The sequence below is a fragment of the Enhydra lutris genome, unplaced genomic scaffold (assembly GCF_002288905.1).
Source record: "Enhydra lutris kenyoni isolate GAN:26980312 unplaced genomic scaffold, ASM228890v2 scaffoldscaffold101, whole genome shotgun sequence".
Lineage (NCBI taxonomy): Eukaryota > Metazoa > Chordata > Mammalia > Carnivora > Mustelidae > Enhydra > Enhydra lutris.
Genome location: NW_019154185.1, coordinates 1,779,775 through 1,800,092, shown reverse-complemented (window position 1 = coordinate 1,800,092; position 20,318 = coordinate 1,779,775). Strand labels below are relative to the sequence as shown.

Genomic DNA, 20,318 nt, shown 5'->3' with positions numbered 1-20,318 from the left:
ATCGATCCCAGGACCCTGAGACCATGACCTGAGCCAAAGGCAGAGGCTTAACCCACTGAGCCACCCAGGCACCCCTTTCATTTATTTTCAATCTAGGATTTTGTTAAAAACTTTCTAAAAATTTGAGGTCATCATACTGTTCAGCAGTTACTCATTGCTGCTCACTTAAAAAATGTGTGACTGTAAGTTGCCTGAAAGAATCCCTCGCACCCTCCCCACTTGCCACATTTGTCCCCCTCCCGCATTTATCACTTTCCATTCTGGCCTGGCTTCTGCCCCCACTGCTCCACGGGAACGGCCCTTACCAAGCTCACCTGTGAGCTCCTCGTTCCCAAACCCAATGGGCCATCCTTAACATCTGTCTTCCTTTACTTGGCTGCAGCATTAGCTAGTTTTCATCACTTCCTCCTCTTCTCTTCCTGTTCCTGTTACTTTTCCTCCTTCCACTCCTTCATCAGCTCCTCCTCCTCTACCAGCTCGTTCACATTGGCTGTTAAATGTTGGGATAAAATTCTGGGCATATATCCATAGTCCTCTTCCCATTTTATTTGCTCCCCAGGTAATCTCAAAGGCACCTGACTTCAGCCATCTCCACTTGAGACCCCCTACTTCCTTGAGCTCCAGATCCCACACACTCAACTGTGCATGTTGTCACAGGTACATCAAAGTCAGCAGGTCTGAAACAGAACTGTATGTTTTCCCCTGTGAACCTGTTCCCTTTCTCACCAAATGGCCCTGCTACCTATCTGGTTGCTCAGGCCAGCTTACCCACATAGTTGCCAAGTCATTTTGGCTCCTCTTAGTCTTTCTCCCAGTCTCCCTTCCTCCTGGTCTACTCAGTCACTGATTCTTGTAAAAAATAATTACCTTCTAAAAATCTGTCTCCATCCCTTTCTCTGTCCTCTTAGATGAAGCCCTAAGCTTAGTGCCTGAAAGACTGCAGTGGCCTTCTGTCTGGCCCTTTCAAACCACTGTGGTCTAAAGCAACCAGTCTTTCTAAAATAGAAATCTGATGTCAAGCCCCTGTTTATTTATAACCCTTCTATGACTTCCCTTTGCTTTCGAGATAAAGTCTAAACTCCCTTCCCCAGCTTGCAAGGTCTTTTATGACTCAGCTCCTGCCGATCTTTCACACTCAACTCTGTCACTTTATAACCCAGCCATACTGAACTACGTGTGATTCCCTGAATGGGCTATGTTCTCTCTTCCATGACTGGGTGTGTCCTACTGTACCTCCTTCATGGAAAACCTCTTCTTTTACTTTGTTTCCTTGCTTAGGTGACACCTCTAGAAAGACTTCCTCACCATTCCACTCCCCCCATCCCACTTCCCCCTCCCACTTCCCTGGCTTAGTTAGGTACCTCTTTTTTCTGTTTTTTTTTTTAACACCTTGTGTGTGTGTGTGTGTGTGTGTACACACCATACTGTAATTGTTTATTCAGTCTGTTTTCACTAACTGAGAGCTCCTTGAAGGAAGGACCTTGTTTTCATCTCTGAACCCTGGGGGCCTACTCAGCATAGTACTCTAATCACATATATTAAGAGAGTGGCTGGCGGGTTAGTGGGAAAGGAAACAGGGAGGTCAGGTGTAACTGATAGTGGTATGCTGTACATCTTGGAGTTAAGGGAAGTTCCAGAAGTTTGAGTTCAGTTTGCAGTTGAAATATAGCTAAACCATGGAATATTATTTGACCATGAAAAGGAGTGATGTCTAATACATGCTACAACAGGGATAAACCTTCAAAACAGGATGCCGAGTGAACAAAAGCCAAACATGAAAATTCATATTGTAGGATTCTGTTTATATGAAATGTCCAGAATAGGCAAACCTATATATAGAGAAAACAGATTAGTGGTTGCCAGGCGCTGGAGTTTGGGGGTGTGGGGGGGAAAGTGGATGCTAATAGATACGGGGTTTCTTTTTGGAGCAATGAAAATGTTTTAGAATTAGATAGTGGTGATCAATATATGACTTTGTGACTATACTAAAAGCTACTGAATTGTGTGGTTTAAAGGGTAAACTTTATGGTATTTGAATTACATCTCAATAAAGCCATTATCAGTTTGATCAATATAGGTGTTAGTACTTAGAACATGGTGCACATCTGAATATCAGTATGATGATCCAAGTACAATTCCAGCAATACGTTGATGTCATAGTGCTGGACTGAGGACTTCTTTTCCATGTTTTGATTTTGAAGCACATATTTTTATTTATTTTATTTTTATATATTTTTAACTTTTTTAAGATTCTACTTATTTATTTGCTAGACAGAGAGAAAGAGAGCACAGAGAGAAAGTACAGAGAGCACAGAGAGAAAGAGAAGCAGGGAGAGGGAGAAGCAGGCTCCTCACCGAGCAAGGAGCCCAGTGCAGGACTTGGGGATCATGACCTGAGCCAAAGGCAGACACCCAACCAACTAAGCCACCCAGGTGTCCCAAAGCACATATTTTTCAATTAAAATCTAAGCTTTTAGTGGTAGAAGAGCTCAGTTGCTCTTCAAATGCTATTGACATTCCAGTTTGTTAAACGTGTATTATTTGGCTAGCCAGATGCTGTAATAATTTGGGAAGTGTCATGTGTTTAATGGTCTTATGAACTGATGGATGGAGGTGGAGGTGGTAAACATTTCTAACAGGATTATGCTGTCAGGTTGGGACACCTTGGAGCATATTCTGTGTGTAGATAATTTGAAGGTATTTTTTTATTTTGTTACATTCCTAATTACCCACGTATATCTTGATCTAGAGATGCAGCGATATATGCTTGTGCCCTAGGAAATGTTTTTTCCTCTCATCCCACTGGATTATATGAATATTAGACTCTTAGATATGCAAATTTAATACTACTTTAAAATGTAACTGCATTCGGTCTAGAAATTGGTTCTGAACCACAGAGGACTATCATAAGAGTTTTTCTGTTAACAATCCAAAGGTATGTGTGGGGTATAAAAGAAGTAGTCTTTGTCCAGAAGAAGAGCTTATATGGTTCTTTTATTATTTCCAGGTCTTTTGGTGGGCCTTGTGCTTCGATACGGCATTCATGTTCCAAGTGACGTAAATAATGTGACCCTAAGCTGTGAAGTGCAGTCAAGCCCAACTACCTTATTGGTAAATGTTAGTGGAAAATTTTATGAATATACACTTAAAGGAGAAATTAGTTCACATGAGCTCAATAACGTTCAAGATAATGAAATGCTTAGAAAGGTAAGTTCTTCATTAAAGGGAATATTTGGATTTTTTTTAAGTGTATAACTAGTAGCAAAGTGGTTCAGGAAGCAAATAGTGAATTTTTAATGATGTTGAAAATCGGTCTCTTAAAATGGAGAGAAATCTCAGTTTGTGTGTGATATAATACTAAGGAAATAGACATCTGTACATTTCATTTTCTGATCGAGGCTAAGTACTATAATCCTTTTTGTTTCATTCTGTGATGTTTATAATTGTAATAAATGGTGACTAGTATTGACTTAAGCAGAATTTATAAGCATTTCTTTCAATTAGCAGATGGTCCTTAGAATTTTATGGTACTTCAGCACGTTGAGTTTATTTGATAATACCTAAAATATTCCATTAATATTTCTTTGAATATTATTATTTCTTCCTTGTTTTGACTGTGTTCTATATGGAGGACAATCTAATCTTTCTTTGATTCATAATCTGGCACAACTTCAGGGGCCTCATTCTGAGAACCAGTTACTGTACCATGCTGTGCATAAAGCTTTATGTAGGAGGCTGTGCAGCAGTCTCACTGGCACCCCGACATTCCTGGAGCTGCTTCTTCCTGTCCTCGCCATAGTTCCCCGTGAAGCTTCTCAGGGCCTCTTTGCTCGTGTCTCCTGTTTGCCGCCCACCCTCGGCCAGGCGCCTCCACTTCTGTCTTCTGCATGGGCAGAACTTGGCTTTCATAGCTACGTGGTTGTGGTTCTGACCATCCTTAATGCTTTTTACAGTTTCGTACAAGCTTAGTTTGCTTTGCAGCGAGAGTTCTTTCCACCTGTGGAAAATTCCAGTTCCTTAAAAGTTCTGGTAAACGAAGTTTTAGCATGGGTATGTGTGTAGTAGCTTTGTGTTCATGTCAGATCCTGCTGCAGTCTTATGAACAGAAAGGGTCATCTATATTATTATAAGAAATAGATATTAAAAGAAATGGGCCATCAGGACTAGAAATCTTAGTCACACAGAAAGTTCTTGCCGTAATATTATACTGTATACCCTTAGAGGCGTTACCTGTGTAAGAAGTCTGTTTCTTGGGGCGCCTGGGTGGCTCAGTGGGTTAAGCCGCTGCCTTCGGCTCAGGTCGTGATCTCGGAGTCCTGGGATCGAGCCCCGCATCGGGCTCTCTGCTCTCTAGGGGAGCCTGCTTCCTCCTCTCTCTCTCTGCCTGCCTCTCTGCCTGCTTGTGATCTCTCTGTCAAATAAATAAATAAAATCTTTAAAAAAAAAAAATTGCCGGCAAAAAGAAGAAGTCTTTTTCTTTTTGCCGGCAATAATGGTATACCCCCAAATTTTGTTACCTAGTTTGGGGGTCTCCTGAATTTAAAGCAAAGAAATGTTCATGATTTCCCCATTTTTAAGATTTTTTAATGTCATAGTATTTTACTACCCTTTCCACAGATATGACTTAACTGATTGCTCCAACAGTGTCTCCTTGTCGTTTGGTTGAGAAATAGAACAGCTATCCTATATGAAATACTTTTCAGTGACCACAGTAATATTCTTGCCTTTCATCAGTTTAACATTCAATCTTTCTTTTTCATAATTTGATAATGTAATACAAGGTCTTCTAAGGGAATTCATCTAAAAAAACTCTTTATTTTAACAGGTTACCTTTGATCCAGAAGTATTTTTCAACATATTACTTCCTCCTATCATATTTTATGCAGGATATAGTCTGAAAAGAGTAAGTGCTTGTATTATTTCATATACTTTGAACAACTTTAAACTCCGTGGACTTTATCATGTCTGACACTTCAGAAACAAGCAGTTCTTTCCAGCTTGCCCTCCCTTCTCCTCTCCTTGCTGAAATTTATGCCTGTACAAAAATTCTTTCTCTTATTTCCTTTAATGAATAATGCATTGAATATTAGCAAAGCACACTAGAATAGAAAGCCTTTTCTTTTTCAAATAATCAGTAAGTATTCTAACACACTAACTTTTTCTTTTTTCTTTTTTCTTTTTTTTTTTTTTTTGTTAGAGACATTTCTTTCGAAACCTTGGGTCGATCCTAGCATATGCTTTTCTTGGAACAGCAATTTCTTGTTTTGTAATTGGGTAAGTACTTGAAAATTAAAACACTTTTTATCCTTCAAATTATACTTTTTAAATAATGCAAATTTGATTTATGTAGTATTGTATTCCTGAGTGTGCCTAAGGACCTTTTTCAATAAAATGCGTTCACGTAGATAATAAGTTGTTTGAATTCTCCTTAAGGACAAGATATTACCATATTTAAATAAAAAGAGTTAAATTTGGGATTAGTCACAAGGTACTACAGTAGACTCTTATTCTTACTATATTCTGACTTCTTTAACAGTTGCTGATTTTTTCTAAAGTAGAAATGTGTTTATTGAGCAGGTCAATAATGTATGGCTGTGTCACACTGATGAAAGTAACTGGACAGCTTGCGGGAGATTTTTACTTTACAGACTGTCTGCTGTTTGGTGCCATTGTATCAGCAACTGACCCAGGTATGTGTCCATGAGAGCGGAGCTTCAGAACTTAAAGTACAGCATTTTAAAGATTTTTTTTTTAATTTATTTGACAGAGAGAGGTCACAAGTAGGCAGAGGAAGGCAGAGAGAGAGGAGGAAGCAGGCTCCCCACTGAGCAGAGAGCCTGATGTGGGGCTCGATCCCAGGACCCTGAGACCATGACCTGAGCCGAAGGCAGAGGCTTAACCCACTGAGCCACCCAAGGTGCCCCAGTACAGCATTTTGCTAGCAAAAGCACATGTGTACAGTCCTTCCTTTGGGTGTAGAATTAATAAATTCCCATAGTACTGTACTTCCAGTTGTAGAGGAAAAAAACAAAATTCATGGGTCCTTTTGGCTTAAGCACCCTATTTTATTTTATTTATTTTATTCCTTACATTTGCCATTACGGGTCCTTAGCTTGATGCTGTTTAGATGATGGCTCTAAGGCCTTTTCTTCAGAAATTCAGGTTGGTGTCTATCTTTAGTAATTGGGTATTTGGAGAATATGAACTAGATTAGTTAAAATGGGTAATAATGGTACACTTCTTTTCATGCTTTTAGAAGTCCAGTTCCCTAAAAACCTTCTGTTTATATTCAGCTATCTGCATGTAAGAATAAGAAAAATAGTTTTTATATGATCGTTAGAAGGCAGTTGTGCTACCATTAGTGTGATTTAGCATCGTTGGTAGGCCTTACTATACATTAAAGAATTGTTTTTATAAAATCAGCTTTATGGTTATGATATAGTTTTTTATTTATGTATTTTTTATTTTATTTATGTATTTTAGAGAGAGAGAGCTGGGGTGCCTGAGTGGCTCAGTTGGTTAAGTGTCTGCCTTCCGCTGAGGTCATGATTCCAGGGTCATAGGATCAAGACCCCTGTCGGGCTCCCTGCTCAGCAGGGAAACTGTTCCCTCTCCCTCTCCCCCTGCTTGTGCGCCCTCTCTCTCTCTCTCTCTGTCTTTCAGATAAATAAAATCTTGGAAAAAAGAACGCTTTAGAGAGAGAGCACTCACACAAGCAACTGGGGGTTGGGGGTGTAGGGAGAGAGAATCTCAAGCAGACTCTGCAGTGAACACAGAGCCCCATGAGGGGCTTAATCTCAGAACCCCGAGACTATGACCTGAGCCAAAACCAAAGTTGAATGCTTAATGGACTGAGCCACCCAGGCACCCCTACAATAGTTCTGATATGAACACAGCTGGAGAATGAATACAATTCTATGGAGTTAGGTGGTAATTTTCCTAACACAGTATTGATGAGCCTCACAGTTACGTTCATGGTAGCAACTTCGAGAAGACGCAGGCTGAAGACCTAGTGATGGGACCAAAGACTGGAGTTTTTGAACTAAGGATGCCCGGGTTCTTTCATTGGGCTTTAGGACCTCGGCTGAGATTTGTTCTGTTTGACTTTTGCCCTTGTAAGTTAATCATCTTCTTTAATTGTCATGCAGCGCAATTAAAGGTAGGATAATAAGCTTATCTCTGAATTCCTGTGTTAACTCTGATAACACAGGGCATTATATATAGGAAGTAGGAAAATATGTTCTCTACTCTATATGAGATGATTTTATAAAACTCAGAGGGCATTTTCCAGAGGCATTTGTATAGTTCAGCATTTTTATTTTTATTTTTTTATTTTTATTTTTTAGTTTTTTAGTTCAGCATTTTTAAAACCGAAAATCAAATTGCTCCCTTAAAGACCATCAATGCTATCCCCTTACTATTTAGAGCTGCTCCCATTATCTGTATGAAGATAAGACGGTTTTTGCAAGGAGGCAGTAGTCTCCGTTCTCTGCGTCCTTTTGCTGAGAAGCAAAGCCCTTGGCTTTTCAACATCTATGAGAAATCTAAGTCAACTGGACTGGCTACATTAATTCAACCTTCTGGTCTTGTGTTGGTAGAGGTATTTCCCGAATGGCTTAAGCAAAAGTGTTCTGTTCATATTAAACTGGACAGTTAACATTTCTTCTGAGTTATATAGGCATTTGCCCCTATAATAATTCTGTTATTTTGCAATAGAAGGGTGAGCCATAGGTTCTCTTTGCAAAATTCTTCAGCACTGCTTTTGCTCTCCTTTTCTCTGTAAGCTTTTGTGTCAGTATATTCCAAATGAAATGCTTTGCGGTAGAAACTACATCTTTTAAAATGCAAGTTTCCTGTTTCGTTGGTTGGCATTTGAAGGGGCTTTCCCATCTCTGATTATAATAATCTTTCATGACTGCTTGGGTTTATTTAGTGAGTGAGCTGTATGTGACTCAGCAACTAAAGTTATAGTACAACTTCAGCTCATCTGATTTTCTAAGAATTCTCATGGAATTGTTGCCTAGAAGAAGGTTTTGTTGTTGTTTTTTTTTTTTAATCTTCTCAGGTCATAGCCTGGTCATTGGCTTCTTATTAAGTTAAATATAACAGCCGTAATCCCGGTCATAAATTTTATCTCAGCCAAAAACCATACTTGTACTTTCATTTCCTACTGTCTTTGCTAAACTAAACCATGTGCCTGAAATTTGCAAGTCAAATAGAAACAAGTTGTAAGGCTCCAAGGAGAAAATGAAGTTAGCAGCAAGAGATGCTTTTCGTAATACCCTTCTTCCTCAGATTAATGATCACCTGGTCTGTAAGAAGTTCTGTATATATTCTTTATGGAAAAGAAATGTGCAAGACAAAGATGATTAGCATCTGCATGAAACGTGTCGGTCAGCTCAGTCCTCCAGGGTTAATTTCAGCTGTTTGTAAGATAAAGGAAATATTGTGGTACACAGTTAGGAAAAAGAGCAGTATTAACAGGAACATACTGAATCTTTAATATGGTAAGAGAATTTGTTGGGATCAGATCCTAAGAGGAAGAGATGAATTTCTAAGTAGCCATCATAATCATCTATGAAGGGGACTGTGTTACATTTGTCATGTCTAAATACTTCTCTGACTCTTTCTGCATGCTAGTGACTGTCCTTGCCATATTCCATGAGCTTCAAGTGGATGTTGAACTCTATGCACTTCTTTTTGGGGAGAGTGTCCTCAACGATGCTGTTGCCATAGTGCTATCTTCGTAAGTGTTTGTTTTCTTGTTATCTTCTATATTTTGAATATTGGGGTACTAGGAACCAAAAGTCGCTTATTGAATGAAGTACATTACAAATGCAGATGTTTGAAAGACTGAGGCACTGTTTTTTTTTTTCCCTCTTAAAGAAATACATACTTACAGACAACATGGAAAATGAGGGGAAGAAAAAAATGGTATATCCTGCTCACACCTAAAGACAATTACTTTAAAGATTCAAGGCACTGCCTTTTATTCTTGTTTTCTATGTGCGATGAGTGCTGTTTTTACACAGTTGTGACTGTGGTGTGTATATAATTTTTTATTCTATTTTAACATGATAATGTGAACATTTTCTTTTTTAATTAAATTTTTGGAACAGATAAAATATTTACATGGTTCAAAAATCAAAAATGTATAGAGATATAACATAGAAAAGTCATGTTCTTACTCCTGTTCTCATCCTCCTGTTCCCCCAGCCCCTTGTATGTAACCATTTTGATTAGTTTCTTGTGTATCCTCGTATTTCGTCAACCAAATGCAACCACACATATGAATAAATATTCTCATCTGCCTCTTATTTCTTATTTTAAAAGTAGCATGCTAAATATAGTCTGTGTCTAGCTTTCTCTCACATAACTATATCCTGGAGCTCTCTCCATGTTGAAGCAGAAAGTTTTCTCACTCTTGGTTTGCAGCTACAGAGTACCCTATGTGCTGTACTATGAACTGTTAAAGTTGGTTTACTCAGTCTCCCATTGCTGGAAGCATTAAAGAGTTTTTTTTTTTTTAAACATTTTATTCATTTGACAGAATACAAGTAGGCAGAGAGGCAGGCAGAGAGAGAGGAAGGGAAGCAGGCTCCCTACTGAGCAGAGAGCCCGATGCGGGGCTTGATCCCAGGACCCTGGGATCATGACCTGAGCTGAAGGCAGAGGCTTTAACCCACTGAGCCACCCAGGCGCCCCTACATTAAAGAGTTTTTAGTCCTTTGCTATCCCAAACAATGCTACAGTGATTAACCTTGACCTCACCTGTTTTATACATGCATAGGTATATTAGTTGGATAATTTTCCAGAAGTGAAATTAGTATGTTCAAGAGTAAATACATGTGTAATTTGGTAGACATTGCTACATTGCCTGTCAAAGAGATTATGCCATTTTGCACTTTAACCACTGAATTATGGGAGTTTCTGTTTCCTCATAACTTTCCCAACAGAATATTTGTCAGACTTTTACTTTTTTGCCACTTTGATGATTGAGCAATATCTCATGGTCGTTTAATTTGTATTTCTCATATTTAACGTAAGCATTGCAGAAATGTTTAATTTTTAGAAGTGGTAAGACAATTACTGAAATGAGCAATACTTTAATCTACTTATGGAAGTTTCTATACATGTTATTAGAAGGTGTTTGCTGGTGAAAAAATGAGTGTGAACCTCAGAGGAACTCAGTCCTGCCAACCCTCTCCTACTAAGCAAATATCTAGCCCTGTGGACAGTTGCCTTTACAGGACAGCATCCACCACCTAACAAATAATTACCTGACCCCAAATACCAGTAGTGCCAGAACTGAGACACCCTGGTGTTTTAACCAAGCTCACTTGTACGTTGTTCTTAACATTGCAGTTGGTATCATCTACTCTTTTGCACTGTACCTTTTTGTCATTATTTATGATAATAAAATTAATACGTTTATAACAATCTCAAAAGTATTTGACTTAGAAAGTAGAACATTCCTGAAATTTTAGCTCTCAGATAACCACTATTCAGATTTTCATTTAGGCTTTTCCATTAGGATATTAACATACATATAAATATATTAATTTTCACAATTAAAAAATATACCAATTTTATTTTATTTTTATATTTAATTTTGTTTTATTTAAATTCAATTAATTAACATATGTATTATTAGTTTCAGAAGTAGAGTTCAGTGATTCATCAGTTGCATATAACACCCAGTGCTCATTGTATCAAGTGCCCTCCTTAATGCCCATCACCCAGTTACCCCATTCCCCCACCCCTATATTAATAATTTTTAAACAAAAAAGGCATAGTACTAAACATACTCTTCTGTAACTTGCTTTTCTCATTTGGACATTTTACTGTGTTAATACTTCTACCATCCCATTGTATGGTACACCACAAATTTACCTCTCCTGTCCCTTAGCGTTTAATGTTCAATGTTTTCTAATATTGTTTTATTGTGAATGGCACTGCAGTGAACATATTTATGTGTAAATCTCTGTGAATCCCTGTGAGCTTTTCTGTATGATTTTTAGAAGTTGAATTTCTAGGCCAATGGATGTGATCAGTAAAAAATTGAGAGATACAGTCCTGTTTCCCTCCAAAAATGTAATATAGGTCTATTTGAAAGCAGTTGCACTACATGTAAAAGGGGCCATAGGTATAGTAATACCCAGGTTCCAGAAATATAGCACAGGGAAATAGTCCAAAATTTGGAAAAAATGCAAAAATGCTCTTTCACATGTTTATTATGGTAGCAAAAATATTAGAAGCAAGTTTTACATGTCTAGCAGTAGGGAAATGGTTAAACAAATGGTTATATCCATTTGGACCATTCTTGACATCTTAAAAATCATAAAAGGTGGTGGGACCCTTTATGTATGGATAAGATAGCATGACATTAGAGGCCATTTCATATTTATTAAAATAATTTTTTTAACTTAACTGTGGAGGTATGAAAAAAACTTGGTGTATATGGTATAGCAAGCCCATTTTTCAGCCTGAAACTTAAAAGGCATTGCAGTAACCACAGCGAAAATTCATGATATTCCTGGGAATGTGTTTTTTTCTTCTTCTTCTTTTCTTTGACATGACTTGTATGATGTCTTTGAGTCCACTTTTTATAAAAACACTGATATGTCAATTAACTGAGATGAGAACTGATTTACTAATGGTAGGCACTCTTGCCAGACACCTGCTGGCAACAGTGATTTTCTCAGCCACTTCTCTTTCCCAGGGTGACCATTTTAAAAAGAAGCATTTTAGACCAGGTTTGGACTTGTAATTTCAAGATGGAGAGTGTCTCCTGTAATTGCATGTCTTGGCCACTTGCAGAGTGACTTTCTTTCAAAAGTTTGAGGTAGAGATCCAGCTGGGTAAGCTGAGTGGATTCTAATTCCTTGGATGGACTTTCAAGCCCTTTTCCCTATAAAAGTCTATTTCAGTGAGTGAATAGATGTTAGGCATTGGGCCCATTCTGGTATTCTAAAAGTTGAAAGGGTACTTCAGTCATCTTTTTTTTCCCATAGGAAAAACAAAATGTGACCAGGTTGAGTATTGAGCAGTATTCTTTATATTCTTATACCTCTGCTGGAAACAAGTGGAATTTTTCATTAGTTTGCTCACATTAGTATGTTAGGACTTGTAGGCATTCAGTGCTAGGTAGTCTTGAACAGTCATCGAAGAATAGTACTGCAGTGTCTTGACACTGGAGAAAAAGGCTCGGTCCAACTTCACATAGAAGACCTTAAAACCTCCAATCTCCTGAAATTGTCGTTTAAAGTAAAAGCTGAATTTCCTTGCTAGCTGGATCCACCACAGGCTGTTTTGGTAACCTTTTGTCCTTATTTTGGCAATTCAAATCAAAGGTTTTTGTCCCCTTTCCCCCGTACCCTCCTCCGGCCCTGATTTCATCTTTTGAGCTCTACAACACTAGAGAATGTATTTATTTATTATTTTTAAGATAGTTTTTGAAGTAAAAGTTGTTTCTAGAAGTAAAAACGATCTCTCTTTTGTAGCTCAATAGTGGCATACCAGCCAGCTGGAGACAACAGCCACACCTTTGATGTCACAGCCATGTTCAAGTCTATTGGGATTTTCCTTGGGATCTTCAGTGGCTCTTTCGCAATGGGTGCTGCTACTGGCGTGGTGACCGCTTTAATATCCTTTTGTTAATCTTTCCTTGTTAACTGAAAAAGTGGTTGAATACTGTATTCCATGGTCTCTCCTGCTCCATAATTGCTGTTGTGGTTACAATTTTTTTTTTAAAGATTTTATTTATTTGAGAAAGAGACAGCATGAGAGAGGAGCACGAGCAGTGCGGAGCAACAGGCAGAGGGAGAGGGAGAAGCAGACTCGCCACTGAGCAGGGAGCCTGACGCAGAGCTCCATCCCAGGGCCCTAAGGTTATGATCTGAGCCAAAGGCAGACACTTAACTAACTAAGCCACCCAGGTGCCCCTATTTATTTATTTCAGAGAGAGAGAGAGAGAGAGTGGAGGGGGAAGGGCAGAGGGAGAGAATCTTCAAGCAGACTCCCCACGAAGTGTGGAGCCCAGTGTGGGGCTCAGTCCCAGGACCCATGAGATTGTGACCTGAGCTGAAACCAAGGGTTGGGTGCTTAACCGACAGCCACCCGGGTGACCCCATTGTGTTATAATTATTAACCTTATAATCAAGGACTTGGTTTGAAAATATTATGTAATCATCTTTACCAATAAATAAAGGAATTTCCTTATTTTGCATTGGGCTCCATGCTCTCCAACTTTCACTACCAGAGTCTAATTAGACACAGTGACCCTCTGGGAGTGAATTTTAAGGTTATAGGCTAAATTGATATAAAGGTAAATATATTTCAATGAGCCTCTGGGTATTCTGCACTGCTGTTCATTTGCTCTTTGTTGAGTGGGACAGATAGGAAATGTATGACCATAATGTCAATTGAACAAAATCAGCTTCCTGGGTTTGGACAGATGGGAGTTCATCTCGGCTCTCAGTGGTTTTAACCTTCAGTTCTAGAGTCCTTGGCACTGCCACTGGTTTGCTATTAGAAATGTTGGGCAAGTCATTCTTGTGCTCATTCAGAAAGCACTTCTTGATTGCCTGCGGCATGTGAGTTGCTATGCTCTGGGCATCAAAGATGGGCAAGACAGACATGGCCTCTGCCTTCCTGGAGCTTCCAGTATGGGAGCACTGGCCCTTCACCTGTGGGCCCTCAGTGTAGGAAGGTGGCAGGCCCTTCACCTGTGGGCCCTCAGTGTAGGAAGGTGGCAGGTAGGGACAGCAGGAAAGATGAGTGGGACTAGATGGTCTCTAAAGAGCTTCCAACTCTAAAATGTCTAAGATATTTTCATGTAAAACAAATACTTTTGGGGGCACCTGACTGGCTCAGTCAGTAGAATGACTCTTGACCTCAGGGTTGTGAGTTCGAGCCCTACGTTGAGTGTAGAGATCACTTAAAAGTAAGATCTTTAAAGAAAATAATAACAACAAATACTTTTTTTCAAGGATCTGTAAGTTTGCTCTCCTTCAGCCTTGTGCTGGAAGAGACTTGTCTTACAGCTTTTTACAGGTGAACTGAGGCACAAAGAGACAGTACAGAGTTCTGAAGGAGGAACCAGGACAAATCATACTGCTGTCCCATTGCAGTCTCCTTGAGGGGAGGGAGTGTATCTTGCTCATCTTTCTGCTGTGGTACACATTTTTTGAAGCAGACGTAGATTCCATCCTGAGATTTGTTACAGGTCTGCACAGGCCCTTCCTTGGTCGACTAACAAATAATTTTTAGATTCGTGTAAGTGAGTGACATGCTGCAGTTTCTTCATCATGGAATGCTCTCCATCACGGAGGTGCTAGGGGATCAAGTAAACATGAAATCTCATGGAAATGCCACGTTCTTAGTAATTGAAAATTGCTATAATTAGGGAAGCTGTCTTGCTTTGAGTTGCAGATTAATAGTCAGAGGTGGCCTGTCGTGTATCTGATCTGTTGCTCGCCTCTCTGACTGACCTTTATGATGTGGTTTCCAGCAAGGCATTTGATACCCATAAAACAATTGGATTGACAAAACTATGTGACTTCCTCATGGAAGCAGAGACTGTGGACTCCTTGGTACAACACTCCTTTTAAGAAGTCTTTCACTTTGGCGCCTCCTTATTCTGTGTCTTGTGTTAGATTGAAGAACCCTTCTTGCCCTGTCATGGTTGCCTTGCCTCAACTATTATTTTTCTTGTCTTACTTGTGTATTATGAGATCCTGTTACCAACCTTGACAGTCTTACGTGACAAAGTTCACCAAATTACGGGAGTTCCAGCTGTTGGAGACAGGCTTGTTCTTCTTGATGTCCTGGAGTACCTTCCTCTTGGCTGAAGCATGGGGCTTCACAGGTAGGACCCTTTCTCCTTTTGATTGTCAGCCTTCACAGGGAGTGACTTTGCCAATCATTGCTTCCACTCGTGGACACATCCTCTACCATTTGAACATACTTGTTAGCGTTGGGATTTGTGCTGTCACTTTAGAATATAAAAAAAGATTTTTAATGGAAGTGGTTCCTCTTAAAGTTTAAGTCACAACTGGAAATTCCAACACTAAGCATATGATCTTCTGTAAAATACAAGCCTTGGTATGAACGTCAGGAAGTCTCCTTTGATGTGAACTTGGAACTTGTTGTCTTTATAGGTGTGGTTGCAGTGTTGTTCTGCGGCATCACACAGGCCCATTATACCTACAATAATCTGTCCACCGAGTCTCAGCATAGAACTAAACAGGTAAGAGAAGCTTATAATTATAGTTTGTGAATAAGCGTTTCCTCCTTGGCAGCAAAACCAAAGTCTGTCTTTACTGAAAAACCATCTTTGGTTGGTTCCAAATGATGTCCACCCGTTTCAGCTCCTCTTCCTTTGATTCCAAAGATCGATGGGATTGGCAGGTGGAAGGTTGGCAGCATTTAAGGTAGAGAGAGTTCATCAGAATAGCTCAGGGCCATTATTACTGTGGCTCCGGTGATCAGTTGGCTTCCCTTCCTTGTTTTCCTAATCAAATTGCTTTTAAGAGGAACGTTTTGGAAGTTCACTCAGGTCTGCCTAGAAGGACCGCTGAGTGATAGAAACAAGATACATTTCTGATCTGACTGGCTCTGCTGCTGGGTGACATGGAGATGATCGACCTCCCACGGGCACCTTGCAGCTGCTCTGTTTCCAGGAATGTCAGCTACGCCCGTGATTGGGTTTCATATGGTGCCAAGTGATCGGGTGTGCAGGGAACCTAAAGGGACTTACAGAGGAAATAGGCGTAGCATTTCCTAGTCTCATGAGACGTTTGGGACAAATGAATGAACGATATGAAATGTCTGGAATAGAACTAAATGCATACTTGATTATGATTAGATGCTTTCAGTTTTGCCAAATGACTAGAACACAGTGAGATTAGCCTGGAAAGGACTCCCGCTAAAGCAGGAGCAAATGTCCTTATTCTTTTCTTCTTTCTTCTGGAGCTACAAATTTAGTATGTGACCTGTGCTTTTTCCTAACTCTTCAAAAGAGTTAGACATTTTTTTTACCCCAAGCATATATGCTGAGGCTACAAATCCCTTTTATGAATTAATTTACTGTAGTAAGTGTGGAGAAGAAAATCAGCTGGGGTTTTTGGTATTTTTCTAGACAGTGGAGTGGGGAATTTAAAAAAAAAAGAAACAAGGTCTTTTGGTCTTGTTGGTGATATGAAGCTTGTATAACATTAGAAAAACCCAGACTAATGGAACTTGTAGATAGCATGTTTCAAATGATTTGCCATACAAGAGGTCAGAGAAGTGGGGAAAGGGTTTGAGGCTTGCAGAGGCTGGAAAACTATCATTGAAGAAATGGTATACCTAGAAAGATTGGAAGGACTCAGAAAAGCATAGAGAAAGGATAAGAAAATAAGCTGTGGGAAACTCCTGGTAAAGGCAGGAACAAAAAGGTAGCTAGCGTCAGCGAATGGAAGGCCGCAAAGTATGGCACAGGGGTTGGCAGACAGCGGCCAGACCTCCTGGTAAGGTCTGCGAGCTGAGGATGATGATGCTGACATTTCTAAATGGTTGGAAACAAAAGAAGAAGATTTTGTGACACAGGAAAATTCTTTGAAATTCAGACTGCAGTGTCCATTAGTAGTTTTATTGGCATGCTGCCACACCCATTTTTTTCTTTAACATGTAGTCTGTGGTTGCTTTTGGGCTACGTTGGTAGAATTGAGTGACTGTGACAGGGACCATGTGGCCCACAGAGCCTAAATATTTACTGTCTCTCTCTGATGCTTCATAGGAAAGATTTGCCAGCCCTCGGCATTGTGGTGTAAAGCAGAGAGTCTGTGTTGTTCCAAGTCCTGGTTCCACTGCTTGCTGGCGGTGTGACCAGGGGCCAGTTACATAACCTGTCTGTTCTGCAGTGTTGTCATCTTTAAAATGAGGATAACGATAGTACTGACCTCATGGAGTTGTAAGATTAAAATGAGATAATGCTTGTAAAGTCCTTAGCATAGTATCAGGCATACAGTAAAAACCAGATAAAGCTTAGCTATTATGCTTAAACAAAAAAGTACAATTATAGCATATTAAGTCATTTAAAGTAAATTAAGTATGTACTTACTTATTTCCATTTTTAATTCCCATTTTTCAAGAATGAGGCAAGCCCGGTTTAAAAAGTTTAACTTGCCCAAAGCCACACAGCCAGCAAGTAGGAAAAACAGGCTTCAAGCCAAGGCATTTTGACCCCTGGGCACATGTTGTTACTTAACCACTACCCTGTTTAGTGAGGCAGAGGCTCGTGTGCACGAGCAGTGGTAGATAACTGTGACAGACGGACAGATGCTGGATTACACAGGGCCTGGGATTCATTCATGCGGCAAGTCAAGTCGCAAGTCTCAGCTCCCTGCTGGGTCAGTAACACTTGCCTGGGCAGTGGTGTGAACGGCGGGGCACACAGGCAGCTGGGGAGGGGAGGAGCACAGGGCTATAACCTGCAAGCCCCTGCTCCCTAAACAAGGGCTAAGACCCACGTGAAAAGTGAAATCACACAAGGCAGTGATACAGAAGTTGTCATGAAGCGTTCGGTGCCAAGAGAAAAGAATTTGAACTGCATCTTCCAGCCTAGAAGAGGGAGGTGTCTTCCACCTGCCATATCCGGAGAGACTCAGCGGATGCGGCTGTGGGATGGGGGCAGCAGGATACAGTTAGGGGCCCTTTGCAGTAATTAGGATTTGGGCTTGCTGAAAGCTTTAGACTAAGCCAGTGGCAGGGACAAGGAACATCCCCATAGGAAACTTGACAGGTTTTAGAGGAGGAGGTGGAAGACAATGACTAAACTTAGGGATTGACAAAGGAAATGATGGGGGGACGTGCGGGGGCAACATTTCTGGCTTTATCTGTGGGACTAGAAATGTCATCCCTACATTTGCTCCCCTCTGAAGCACCTGTTTGAGGGATATACATGAGCTTTACATATGTGAAGTGTCTACGTTGTTATCTTAGTGATACTCGTGTTTTCAAATTACGTAACTTAATGTATTTACTGGACTAACCTTTCAAAATTTCGTTTCAGTTGTTTGAGCTTCTCAATTTCTTGGCAGAGAATTTCATCTTCTCCTACATGGGACTGACACTGTTCACCTTCCAGAACCATGTCTTTAACCCAACATTTGTAGTGGGCGCATTTGTATCCTTTATTATGTGTTCTATTTTGAAAACCTCTTTTCGGTTGAGATTCGCACGTGTGTTCTGGAGAGGTGGTTGATAAGAATACATTTAAATGTATAAAATTTTCCTCTGAGTAAAACAAAGGAAGAATTGCAACTCTTTTCCCTATTCTGTGTATTCTATTCTCTTTTCATTTTGTTTATTGCACAAGTAACACAGGTTGAGATGGCAGAAAAAGGTCTCCAACCATTCCAGCAGTCCCCCAAAATAAAACTGTTAGTCCTTTGTCGCTGAAGGGAAGAGAGAGAGCAGATTCTGGGAAAGAGTTTGCAGTCTGTGCCGTGGGGCAGTGGTTGCAGGATGGTGAAAGGCTGAAGGGGGCTGCTTTCCTCTGTCTCTGTTTCTGGCTTTAAAGACCAGTCAGAATGGAGAAGCTGAGCACATGAAAGCAAGCACTCTTAGTGCCAGCCTTGGGAGAAGACAGGAGAAAATGGAATCTAACACGTGTGGGGAAGGGTAGGCGTCCAGCGGGAGGAGGCCATTGTTGCAGGAGAGGACAGGGAATGTCAAGATGCAGGTACACACCTGTAAGGTAGAGTTCCTGTCTGATGGCTTCTATTTTTATCTGTAAAGTAGGAGGTGAGAGCATCTGCTGAGAGGGAGGGAGGAGCAGGTGGCCTATCAGTTTTCTATTGTATAACAAAGCACCCTAAAATGTAGTAGCTTAAAACAACAAGCACGAATTACCTCACACAGTTTCTGAGGGTCAGGAATCCAGGAACAGCTTAGCTGGGTTCTGGCACAAGGCTCTGTCCTGGGGTTGCAGTCAGGTTCTGGACTGGGGCTCTCCTCTCTCAGCACTTGACTGAGGCTTGGAGGATCCTCCCCATCTCACTCACATGGCCTTTAGCCAGAGGCCTTTCTCCAGGGGACCTCCTCGTGGGGCAGCTCACAGCATAACTTTCCCCAGAGGGAGCGAGCTGAGAGAGCATGAAGATGGAAGCTGATGTGCCTTTTATAACCTAATCTCAGAAGTGACTGTCATCCCTTCCTCCACATTGTATTGGTCACACTGATGGCCGCTGGTACAGTGTACACAGGGACTACGAAGGTGTGAATACTAGGGGACCCTTTTGGAGGCTGGCTCCCACAGGTGATCGGAGTTTTGAGGAGAGGGTTTGGAAATAGACGTAGAGAGCATGGGCAAGTGAGTGAGTGAGTTGACTGAAGAAATGCAGTAGAATTGCCAAGCAGTACTAAGGATGCTTTTGAGTTTGAGGAATAGGTGTGAACAGCAGAATCGGTCTGCCCTGCAGTACTACTTTGTCCAGGAGTACTTGGCTGGAAGCATGGAGAAGAGAGAGAGATGGGTCTTTCGAGGTTTGGGGTTTAGTCATGTGAGTGCTGTGAAAACCCAGAGAGGGGCGGATGAGTATAGGGTACCAGGAAGAGTGTTACTAAGATGTGGCTGAGAAAGGAAGTGAGGAAGGGAGAGGACTGGTTGTTTGAGGGAAGAGTTGAGGGTTCTTTGGATGGGAGGTCCCAGGGAGATGGAGGTGGGGGAGCGATCCAAGGGGGATAGATAAACGTGAGACATGAAAGCAGAGAGTGTGATTAGAGAGTGTGATTGAATTAGTAGTTTCCAAAAGAAATATTTTTAAAAACTACTTCAGAATGAAGTTTCTGCCAAAGAGAGTACTAGGAATATTTTTAAAATTACAACTCTAAGTAGGATCTCTATTAGAAAATAAGGTATTACTGAAATGCCATCCTGTTGTGTTTTAGTCTTCTGGGAATGAACTTCAGGCAAAAAAAGAGAAAACCCTATTAATAAGAACCCTAGCTGAAGACTCCCATGAGATCAGTCCCTTTGTATCCCGTTAGTCTTTGAGAAACTTTGGAGCTGTCAACTGGCTTGATCTACTATACTTATCCAGAAATGAGGCTCAATATTCTCTATATGTTTCCGAGTCTGTGAGGAATTCAGGTACCTCAATGCAAAAGCCTACCAGGAATATTGACTTTTACCAGGAGAGAGTTGTCCTCTTGCCAGCTCTATTAGTTAGGATATAGGCTTGATGCTATGTGACAATGACCCAAATTAACCAAGATTTAAACAAGATAGAAGTTTCTTTCTTTCTTGTGTCAAAGTCTGAACTAGTGTGGCA

General features: G+C 40.5%; 1 protein-coding gene across 2 annotated transcripts in view; it reads left to right on the top strand.

The window, feature by feature from the left end:
- The window catches only part of LOC111139350 (solute carrier family 9 member A6), a 51,910-nt gene that overhangs the window by 8,126 nt on the left and 23,466 nt on the right, over positions 1-20,318 (top strand). Inside the window, exons 2-10 of one of the 2 annotated variants that reach the window (XM_022491614.1) lie at positions 3,008-3,111; positions 4,826-4,903; positions 5,198-5,274; positions 5,578-5,690; positions 8,641-8,746; positions 12,504-12,645; positions 14,764-14,869; positions 15,162-15,250; positions 18,056-18,169. In XM_022491614.1, the coding sequence (XP_022347322.1) occupies positions 3,008-3,111; positions 4,826-4,903; positions 5,198-5,274; positions 5,578-5,690; positions 8,641-8,746; positions 12,504-12,645; positions 14,764-14,869; positions 15,162-15,250; positions 18,056-18,169 (929 nt within the window). Of the gene's footprint in view, positions 1-3,007; positions 3,208-4,825; positions 4,904-5,197; positions 5,275-5,577; positions 5,691-8,640; positions 8,747-12,503; positions 12,646-14,763; positions 14,870-15,161; positions 15,251-18,055; positions 18,170-20,318 lie in introns of both variants that reach the window. The other variant, XM_022491613.1, reaches the window with a different exon arrangement.